General features: G+C 50.5%; 4 protein-coding genes across 4 annotated transcripts; 3 read left to right on the plus strand and 1 right to left on the minus strand.

The window, feature by feature from the left end:
• Window positions 1-719: 719 nt before the first annotated feature.
• On the plus strand, window positions 720-4,535 carry PHACADRAFT_195226 (uncharacterized protein; the record flags this gene model as incomplete). Its single annotated transcript, XM_007395473.1, has 15 exons — window positions 720-918; window positions 979-1,026; window positions 1,094-1,120; window positions 1,182-1,723; window positions 1,790-2,008; window positions 2,068-2,247; window positions 2,299-2,409; window positions 2,701-2,742; window positions 2,812-2,972; window positions 3,032-3,131; window positions 3,184-3,297; window positions 3,346-3,363; window positions 3,425-3,554; window positions 3,964-4,043; window positions 4,095-4,535. 15 exons carry the CDS (start codon window positions 720-722, stop codon window positions 4,533-4,535), a joined length of 2,412 nt encoding a protein of 803 aa, XP_007395535.1.
• A 1,649-nt stretch (window positions 4,536-6,184) lies between these two features.
• On the plus strand, window positions 6,185-6,462 carry PHACADRAFT_95215 (uncharacterized protein; the record flags this gene model as incomplete). Its single annotated transcript, XM_007395474.1, has 2 exons — window positions 6,185-6,357; window positions 6,408-6,462. 2 exons carry the CDS (start codon window positions 6,185-6,187, stop codon window positions 6,460-6,462), a joined length of 228 nt encoding a protein of 75 aa, XP_007395536.1.
• Window positions 6,463-7,278: 816 nt separating this feature from the next.
• On the plus strand, window positions 7,279-8,814 carry PHACADRAFT_195227 (uncharacterized protein; the record flags this gene model as incomplete). The annotated part of the gene is made up of 3 exons (XM_007395475.1): window positions 7,279-7,319; window positions 7,380-7,400; window positions 8,481-8,814. 3 exons carry the CDS (start codon window positions 7,279-7,281, stop codon window positions 8,812-8,814), a joined length of 396 nt encoding a protein of 131 aa, XP_007395537.1.
• Window positions 8,815-9,194: 380 nt separating this feature from the next.
• On the minus strand, window positions 9,195-9,531 carry PHACADRAFT_195228 (uncharacterized protein; the record flags this gene model as incomplete). Its single annotated transcript, XM_007395476.1, has 2 exons — window positions 9,195-9,406; window positions 9,459-9,531. 2 exons carry the CDS (start codon window positions 9,529-9,531, stop codon window positions 9,195-9,197), a joined length of 285 nt encoding a protein of 94 aa, XP_007395538.1.
• Window positions 9,532-10,782: the final 1,251 nt, after the last annotated feature.

Genomic DNA, 10,782 nt, shown 5'->3' on the forward strand with positions numbered 1-10,782 from the left:
CTCGGTGCGTATGTCCTCTACAATCACAGGAAGGTGTGGTCATAAGTTGTTGGGTCCGTGAAGCTTATCTTGCAGCAACTCTGGGACCAATCGTGTTGGAACGACCAGATCAGAGGTAGAGTTTGCCAAGATAGGGAATGGGTCGGTGTTTATACGAAATTTCGAATTTTTACAGTTCTACGATATAGTTCAAAGCCCCAAGAGAGCAATTATGTCTCTCTCGGTCCGACGCCCAGGGTAGAGATCGCCGATACGAAGCTTTGTCTCTTTTCCGACGCCCAGCCTCAGCCGGTTGCCATGTCCCAAATTTCAAATCGAGCTTCCAAGGCGCTCGCCTTGAAATGATCTTGACGCCGTCTGAAAGTCCCTGGAGATTAGATTGTAAGATCGGGAGAGTTCCCTAAACGGCTTTCAAGATGATATCATATCTTAGAATTGCTTATTTAGTCTTATCGCCTGTGAACTCCTTGTAAGTGCACGCTATAACCTCAAGGACGTTCGAACGCTTCCCTCCTGCGTCCACCTGTGTTCCCCCCTTCCTAGATTTACACTTAACACTGAGCCTTCGGCTTGTACAACGTGAGGGTATTCCTATTTTCTCCTCAATGTGCTCACAGGATGTGTCATCCATGTTGAGCTTACTGTCCCGTGCCGCATGCAACTGAGTCGACAGGCTTGCGCAACCCCTGCTCCGTCCTGTCCGCATTTAGGCATGTACGATGCCCGTCTCCCGCACCAAAAAGAGCAGTCGCAAGGTCTCTTCTGAGCGAAAGATCTGTCCATTTTGCCACAGCGAGTTTGGAGTGAACGGATTCACGAAGCATCGTGCAGCCTGCCAACGCAGGGCCAAGAACAGAGCAATTGATGAAGCTCTTGAGGAAGAATTACTGCATTTGCGCATTTCGGACCATGATTGTGGTGAGTTTGATTCCAATGCTCGCCTGGTAAAGCTGCTGACACGACTCACTCTGCTATCAGACACGGCCCATCTGAACGCTATCGAGGAGATTAATCATGAAAGCCCCTGTAAGTATCCTCTTAAGCTCTTGCATGCCGAGGCGCAGTAGTCTTACACTGAAAACCTACCTTACAGCCTCGCCAGTCCATCAAGGTACCACAGGTACGTAAATATGTTACTGCCTGTCACCAACCGTTCATGACATGTCTATATTGCAATTTAGCAAGACTTCTTCCGTTCATCCTCTCTAGGCTTGATTTCAACGAGGCCGTACCATTTGCCGATGCCGATAACGACACCTTTGTACAAAACCCTACGCCAACACTGCTTCAGTCTAACAGCCACGAACAGCCCGCGGCGGCGGGTACCTCACATAACGAAGAGCCAGTCTGCCAGCAACCACAGCCCTCCGGTCCAGAGAATGCCAGTGACGTACCGCAGCTCAATGACTTCAAGGTCGAATACCACCCAAGCAGCGGAATACCAGCACGCACCTATCAGTTTGACAAATATCAACAGGAGCGCCCAACAGCTCCACCTCCTGCCAAGCTTCTTGAGTTCCTTGCTGTACCATGGCATCCATTTCGCTGCCGCGACAACTTCGAGTTTGCCGAGGTCGTTCTCGAGGCTGGGATGAGTCAACCGCAGATCAGCCATCTGCTCGCAGTAGTGAAGCGCATTCAGTCCGGCAGCTCGGAGTTCTCTTTCACTTCGCATAAGGACATTACTACCGCTTGGCAAAGAGCTTCACAACATCATGCTCGGGTATGCAGAGCTACGGCTGGCCTCATCAATGCTCATACCCCTCCGCTGACTGTCTAGTACATTTAGTTTAGCAAATATACTGTATCTGCCATGTACAATCAAGAAGAGCATTCATTTGATGTCCACGCACGGCCTCTGTGGGAATGGGTCCTTGATCAGGTGAAAAATCCCCTCCTTGCCTCTAGCTTTCAGTGGGATGCGCAGCGTCTCTACAAGCACGACGGAACATCTTGGATGCGGTTTGCTGATGATCCGTACACAGCAAACCGAATGTGGGATGCGCAGGTGCGTGACTCTCTTATCATAGGTATATATAGGTGATGTGGTGTTGATACATTGCCCAGTCGGAGCTACCGCAGGGCGGAAAGCCTCTTGGACTAGTTTTTTCTGCCGATAAAGCAAAGCTCTCAAGCTTCGGTACACAGAATGGATATCCGGTGATCGTGTGGATCGCAAATCTGGACGTGAAGACGTGGAACGACAAAGGTGCCGGTGGAGGACAAATTGTTGGGTTCCTTCCTATAGTACGTTCCGCCGCTGTTACATTCCCACATTGAGTCATAATTGTTTTATAGGTGCATGAGAAGGCATTCGGCCATGGAAAACCAGAGTTTGTGAACTTCAAGAATGTTATTTGGCATAAAGCATTCTATAAGGTTATTGAAACAATCGAGAAGCTCTCACGCGTAGGTTTCTTGGTAAAATGTGGTGACGAAGTGGCGCGATGGCTATTTCCATTTATTGTCATCCTCTCTGCGGATTATGAAGAACAGTGAGCAATATTTTACCTGGCGTGTGCAATCATTAAATGAGATGGTAGATGTGTCATGGTACTTATCCATGACATTAACGGCAACTGTCCCTGCCCTGTGTGTCTTGTACCAAAAGACCAACAAGCGCAAGGTCGTAGCATGCATCCCCCTCGAAATGCGACTGATGTACAAGTAATTTTTGCTGCGAAACTCAAGCGTGGCCAGAAGAAGAAATTTCTCAAGCGCATCTCACTTCGAGATGTCCAGGTACGTGAGCAATTGTTATTGGTATCCTGCACCAGCTCAGATCTGAACAACCACTTGTTTGTTGTGCAGAACATCTTCTGGAACCTCGCTCGCTCAAATCCACACAAGACCCTTTCTTTTGACCGACTCCATGCCTATCACCTGGGGCTTTTTGGCAAGCACCTCTGGCTAGAGTTCAAGCTAGTGGTTGAAGAGTTGGACAGAAATGTCCGAGTAGCTATTGACAATCAGTGAGTGCATAGCTACATACAGGTGCTACACATGCTAATGATTCAATTTGGGGGGCCAGAGCGATAGCCTTTCCATCATGGCAAGGTCTGTACCACTTCACAAAAGGTGTTCTTCACATTGAGTTTTCCGATGGCTCAAAGTATGAGGATCTGTCGAAGGTGTGTGCTTGAACAGATTAATTTATGATATGTTCCCAAAGGTCCCTCTCAGATCCTTGTGTTTATTTCGTTCCGGACATTGACCCCAGAAATCAGTAAACGTGGTTATGTCCTGCTGAAGCTCATTCGCCGGTATGTTGAGTGCGATATGTATGCAAGCTTCGAGGTACATACAACCAAGACTATTAAGGCCTATAGGCAGTCCATCCAGTAGTTTTATGAGACCCTCAAGGTGTGTTGTATCTGCCTGAATACAGGATCCATTGCTCATCATTGTCCTGTGATTATTTTAGGAGTATACTCCACTCTGTGTTGGTGATAAAAAGCTCAAGGACTGGAATTTCGCAAAGAACCATTCGCATATCCATGCCCCCAATGATATTCTTGCCAAAGGGGTCATGCGAAATTTTAGCACACGGGTCAGTGAGTCAATGCAAGGAGGTATACGGGATATATACCATGACCACTCAAATCAGAGAGATGTGGAAGGCCAGGTGTGCTATGCTGTTATTTCTTGCTTTGTTGTTCTCACCATAATTTTGTCTGCTGCAGCTTGCAAAAGTTGATCACTGGTTTTTCTGTGCTTACTCACTCCGGGATCGGATCAATGCATACAATGATCTTATGGACAGCATTCTCGGCAAGAACAATGACCCCGTCGACCCAGCTACAGGAAAGCCGTGAGCAGAGCGTTTCCAATTCAACCAGGTCTATACCGGCGGCCGAGAGCACCCAGCATCCCTCGAAACAGTCGAGCAAAGCTATGCAAACCACCCAGCTTTCCGTAACTTTACTTCTCGCCTCAATGACTATCTGACTGGCTGGTTCAAAGAGTTACCACCAGAAGAGCTTCCAAATATTCCCAGAGACGCTTCTGGGCGCATTCAAGCGAAGCTGAAGCTTTTGGACAAGGTCAGACTCTAGTAGTTTCATTGATGCACAAACTAACTGGTTATTTCACAGATAATTGAATGCCACTATCTTCGAGTAGACTACGAGTCCAAAGTCACCTGGAAGATGGTCACAAACTATCTACGATGCTCTTCAGACTTCCACAAAAAGCCGCGGTACGACGGAGCCATTGTTGATGCCGGTGGTGGCAATTATGTCATTGTCAAGCTCCAATTTGCATTTGTTGTTGAGTACGGTGAGAAACTCTACCCTCTCGCATTAGTGCAGGCTATGCAAAGCCCCATGTGTACTCAAGCTCAGCGTAACATCGACCGCAAGCTGGCTCTCTACTGCGTGAAGGCAAAGAGAACCACCACCTTCATACCTCTGCGATCTATCATACGTGGCGCGCTTTTGTATCCTGATCTGGCACACATTGATGAGTACTTGGTTGTAGATACAGTTGAGACTGGAGATATGTTTCTGCGGCTAAAGGAGATGTTCCCACAGTAACCGTAGCTCACTCCCTTGTAGTAGTTTATACTATTAATAATCATGGCCAAAACTTACCATTTATTCTATATAAAGCATTGCTACTTAACAGGCTAATAAAAAGATGGCAAAGTAAGGCATGTATATATTGTGCCTCTTTCGAAAAGCGAGTAGACCTTTGTGGCACTGCCCTGTTTGGCAATGGCGCAAGTGCCAACTCGGAGCCTTTGACATATAGCCATCAACAGGTTTGCCAATTCCAGGACACTGCCTATATCAGAGACAGAGACAGTCTAGCAAAGTAGGTCATCTATTTTAGCAATTGATTTATGACACAGTTTGCTGCCACAGCGAACCATACTCGGCTCGATCCCTGTGCCCGTGGGCGCGATCCGAGTCAACAGTAAGCAGCTGTTGCCCAGCATGCGCGTCATGAATGGTTCACACTTGTTGGGCTCTAATGCGACATCTGTGATTTGACTATGGACATCAACAGGTCTGCTCCTAGCAACGCCAAGGCAGGACGCTCAAACTGCGGCGCTACCCATGCTTCCGACCACTGTTACGGTGGCATCGTGGTCTAAAGGATGAGCTTTGCTGCAACGCCTGCACGCTCTACTACACGCAGATAAGTGGGCAAGTAATCTTCCGTGCCGCCGTCTAGAAGTGTGCTTAAAGTAGACTGCAGCGACTAGGAGCATTGAAGGGCCTCAGGCCTCTACTTTCCACCGCAACCACCTGACAGACATCATCCAGCTGTGCACTCTTAAACGCGTGCATGAAGAGGATGCAAAATAGAGCCGCAACAGCATGCTCCGCCATATGAAGTTTATCTTCAGTGTTGACCGGCTTGCTTCACCTGCGACCTAGATGCCGTGTCAATCTCAAGCCTTCTGCCGAGTTCAAGGACAACAAGTGAGGCCGCCCAACTACCTGTGAGTTTAATGTCAGCAACGATGCAACAAGAAGTACTAGCTACTCACTCAGCGCAGCTGTAAGTATTCATTTGCCAGGGTCAACAGCAATGCTAATGATGCCAACACAACTAAAGACTCTGCATCCCTTCAATTTTATTCTCCCTTTCCCTCCAATTTTGGTCCTTCTGCTCGACTGTATCCATCACACATCCTCACGAACGTCATTATCTATGGCGTAGACCTCAGCACCAACACCCACAGCAGCTCAGACAGATTTTCTACTCCCCGTCCGACTATCGAACTCCTGCTCGACGAGATTCTCAACAGCGACAGACCTGGTGACTGGTAAGTAGGCTCCAAGGCTTGCCAAAGCAGTGGTTCAACTTTATCAGGAAGAAGATATGAAACCTGCAACAAACGGCGCGCAAGTTACCGCCTCTGCTCCTATATATGATGACCATCCGCATGAGGACGAGTCGATGCTCTCGTCAGCAAAGCGCTGCACAGCATCGAGGATTTCGTGCTACAGACGATCACCCCGTTCTGCCTCGGCCCGAGCCTTGTGTCCAGCGCGATCCCAGTCAACAGTAAATGGCCATCGCTCAGCCTGCGCACTGCAAACAGCTCGCGGTCTTGACAGTGAGCTCAGCTGCAACGCCTGTGTGCTCTATTGCAAGCTGGCAAGTGTCAGCTGCTGTGTGTCCTCACCTGTTTTTTCTGATTTGCATTTTCACTACAGCACATTAGGCATAAATGCCCCATCCCAAGAGCATGCACAACAACTACGGTGAGCGCTGCTCGCGGACTGCCCCTTATCAGGAGTCGCAAGAGGTCGTTGCACAGTGCTACAGCTGCCACACCGCCGCGACGCCACTTGGGCACAAAGACAACGAGGGCAAGGCTGTTGGCAATGTGCACGGTCTCTAGTAAGTGCGGCCCTTGCTATCTGTGCATGCTAATTGGCTCCCTCCCGCAGCTACAAGTTTCATGGCTCGGCTCATCCGATTTCCATGAAGTTTGATGTTATTTGAATGCGGGCACGCCAGTTGCTTGCCGCGCTAGCGACAACACCTCCGAGACCCCTTCCACTAGTCCCGAGGTCAGTCACGACGCCTCGCCTAAGGGCAGCTTGAACATGCGAACTCTCGCGCTCGATTCAATAACTTGCTCCAGCTACAGCAGCGAGAATCAAAGTGACTGCTGCCCATCAGCTCAAATAAATATAAACACGTTCGCAAATCTAGCCGCACAGAACCAGTAAAACTGTCAAGTTAACGGTAGCAGCATGGATGGCAGTGACCGGGGCAAAATAGCAACTCATGAATACCAGCTTCCTTGCTCTCGTGCCCTGATCTTTATCTCTGACCAACTGACACAGATGTACAACCTGTCGGCTGAACTCCAGCACCATGACGCCTCTCACTGCAACATCGCTGAGCAAATGCGGTCCATGAAGCATCGCCAGATGAGCAACAATTTTGAGTTGCCATCGTCTGCCAGGAGCTATTGCTCATACGGCACTTGCTTGTATTCCTCAGCGTTGTCGATGTCCCACTCATCGCAGCGATCATCGTCATTGGATTTCTCTCAAGCTACAATGGCATCACTGCTATGCTTCGGGAAGCTGACTATCAATTACACCGCCAGGGAGTGGTGGCGGCCTCGTCAAGCCAACATGCCAATGGCTAGCACCCGCCGATGCTTCGCCCGTTCGCGTTCGTCGGGTTCTAGTGCGACACCTGTCAACTCAGCTACGAACACCACTAGCTCTGCCCCTGGTAGTGTCAAGAAAGAATGCTCGAACTGCAGTGCTGCCCGCGCTCCATTGTGGCGTTGCAGTCTCAACGATGAGCTCAGTCGTAACGCTTGCAGGCTCTACTGCAAGCTAGTGAGTGCCAGCTACTGTGTGTTCTGTTTTTGTTTTCTCTGACCTGCATTCTCATTACAGCAAAACGCCCCCATCCCAAGAGTATGCTGATGCGCCCTGCCGCACTTTATACATGTACTCTTGCGTAGCGCCGTTCCGCACGACAACCTAAGCCCGCACCCGGAGCACGTTCCCGCTGCAATCCAAATTGGCCCGCGCAAGTGCGATTGCAGACAGCTATCCGCATGCACGCCACGACAACCAGGAGTTCGCTGACAAATGCATCTACCGAGAAAGACAGGCGTAGTACATGCCAGTGCGAGCCGCCACCTAAGATGTATGTGTTGCACAATGTGTCCACTAGCAAGGACGCAGCTTCGCCTGCGTTGGACTTGAAGGTCGGCCTCTTCAAAGTATACCTTAAAACTGACGTGGCGCGCCGCAAATTTTTACTGAATTTTCTCATGTTTTCTGTAGATTTTCGGACCAGTAGTATGTAAGTCCCGTGTACTCGTAGCCTGAGGCCAGAACATGACTCCCCCCTCTCGCACACTTGAAATTTTGCGTTCAAATCTCTGCGTCTGCGTTGCTGCGTCCCTGCGTCCTTGGCTCTCTGCGTCTTTGCGTCTTTGCGTCATCCCCTCAAAGCTCTATTTCTACCCCCTACTTGCCCGCTGACTGCGGCTCACGCTACTAAAAAGCTTTATTTTTCTCCAGAGACATTGCGCTCGCGCTATACGTGCGAGTGCCATTATCGCTCGCGCTCACATCATCTGCGTTTGGACCTTCGTGCGGCCCGTCCCTGGTACCCCAGTCGCCTCGCTCCTTTTATCCGGGAGCTCACACACCTTTAGGCTTTCCACTGTTCTCTTCGTTCTACTTACTCCTATTCACCACGCGCTCTCCTCTTGTGCGAGGGCTGGTTTTTTAGGTAGTCCTTCCAGAGTTCGGGCATGTGCCAGCGCCTCAACGCGCAATAACCGTGGCGAGGGCCACTCGCAGACTGCTCCTTGTCAGGAGTCGCAGGAGGTTTCCACGCGGTGCTACAACTGCCACACCATTGCAACGCTCACTGTGGCGCAAGGGCGGCGAGAGCAGCAGTCTCTGGTAAGTACAGTCTTTGTTGTCTATGTATATACATGCTAATGTAATTCCCGCAAACGACGCTTGCCTGCTTCGCAGATTCCCGCGCTTGCTCCTCGACAACGAAAGACTCGCAGCGACGCTCCTGCGCATGAGCCACAAGTATCACGCACACAAGCTACGCGCCGCGCTCCTGGCTGCGCTTGAGCTGTACTTTCGGGCCACGCTCCTCGGCTGGCAACGCAGGCGGCAAGTGATCAGTGCGCGGAATCCCTTCAGTAAGAAGAGTGCCATCATCCACCTCGCGAACACCGCCGAGCACGCTGCGCCACACCTTCTGCCCACTGCGCTGCTCGCACTCGTACCCTTCTATGCGCACGCTTCCGCCGAGTACCCGTTTGGGCGAGGCGTCTTCAAGAGAAGTCAACGGTAGCGGCACAAACAGCGGCGACCATGGCAGCAACGGCTGCATGCAAATACCAGTTTTTTTCGCTGTCTTATCCTGGTTTTTATCACCCTGACCAACTGGCGCAGATGTAGAGCACGTCGGTCGAGTTCCAGTACCCTGATGCCTCTGATTACAACATCACTGAGCAAATACGGTCCATGAAGCTTTGCCAGATGAGCAGTGATTCTGAGCCGCCGCTGTCCATCACAACTTACAGCTTATACAGCACCGACTTGTATTCCCTGGTGTCGTTGGCGCCACACCTGCCACAGTGATCATTATCGCCGAACCCCAACTGGCGGCATGTTCCAGAATGCTGTCCGTCAACAGCACTACCAGAGAGCAGCGACGGCGACCGTGCTCCCTCAGTCACTCCAGAAGTCGTTGACGAGGAATACCACCTTGAGGTGTGGCACAAGCGCAACACAGATGCGGCGCACGGTGCCAGGTGCAGGGTTGGCCAGTGCGCGGACGTACAGCGTCTGGCGCGCCTCGTCGTACTCGTGACTTCTGCCCGCCGCGAGGCCCTGCACGACAACCGCGCCGCCGTACATGAGGAACGACGGGACAAAGATCTCTGTCACGTGCAATGTCAGCGGCAGGTGGCCCGCAAGAGGCGGGCGGTGCACCGACGGGCAATCCACGGGTTGCGAGGCAGGCGGTACACCGATGGGCAATCCACGGGTTGCGAGGCGGGTGCATCAGATAGAGGCTTCGGTAACAGCTGGCACCTGCCAATGCTTCCCCAAACATTTCACTGCAGTTTGTCCACCCGTCAATGAGTTGACAATGGACTACCTATGGATACTGCAGCATGACGACATGGAGGAGCTCTTGAACGCATACCTGTACTCTCCGATGCTGCCATCAAGCCCTGAGGACTACCGAAGAATGTGCTCGACTCACTTCTGCCTCACCTGCTGATGCTCTCGCACGAGTGGGGCACCATCTATCACCTGCACAATATCGTGATGCAGGCAGGCTAGGTATTAACTTCTTTATCATCTTTTGTTCTAGCTGATTACATCCCTGACCCGGGCATTAAAGACAGATGCCCACGTTAGATACGTCACAGAATGTGTGCATCATCTTCTGCATGCATACATTCCCCCATGCTCAATGAGAATAACAGCCATAAAGTCATCAGCATGGTCCGACTCATCACCTAGGTGTGTATCTCATTTTGCTGGCTAGCCCGAAATCTCTATTCACCGCTCTCAGACTGAGCTGCTCGATCACTGCACTGGGCAAGGGCCGCCACAACTTTGCACTGCGCATCGAGATCAAGGTGACACTCAAGCAGGACACAACCCTTTGTAATGGTAGTTAAGGGCTTGTATCACTCCGGCTTGTGCCATTTATTAAAACACGGAGATCTTGGATGATGTGAGTACATGCAGCAAGGCAATCGAAGTCTGTTAAATACTGTTTACAATATGTGCGGTCTCTAGTAAGTGCGCCCCGCCATCTGAATCTGCATTTCACATGCGGCAGTGAAAATATTGAAGACTGCCCTCGGTTATGTGTATCATCTGTTAGCCACCCTGCAAGCGGAGCATCGAAGGCTGGTTCTATAACTGTGTCGCTTACCAGAACGAGAAAGCGCAGCTTGAGAAGCAGAGAGCATATAAAAGGTGCACGCATTATTGCTTGGTGAGGTGGCTCAGTGAGTCACGCCTGTCTCATCTGATGAGCTCACAATGTGCAGTTACAGCATCGAAGCTCTTTCAATTGGCTTCATTATATGTACAAAGCACAAGGGCAGTTAATTTAGACCGGGGTATCTAGGTAAGCAGCAGTATTCTCAGTTCAAGAACAAAGCCCCAGCTGATACATGCTGATGTGAATTAAATACATGAAGTCGGCTCGCAATGAGAACCCAAAACTGAGTTTGATTGTGCTGAAATAAAGACATGCGGCCAGTGCATGGTATATGCGGCCACCCTATATCAT

The sequence above is a fragment of the Phanerochaete carnosa genome (genome assembly GCF_000300595.1).
Source record: "Phanerochaete carnosa HHB-10118-sp unplaced genomic scaffold PHACAscaffold_5, whole genome shotgun sequence".
NCBI lineage: Eukaryota > Fungi > Basidiomycota > Agaricomycetes > Polyporales > Phanerochaetaceae > Phanerochaete > Phanerochaete carnosa.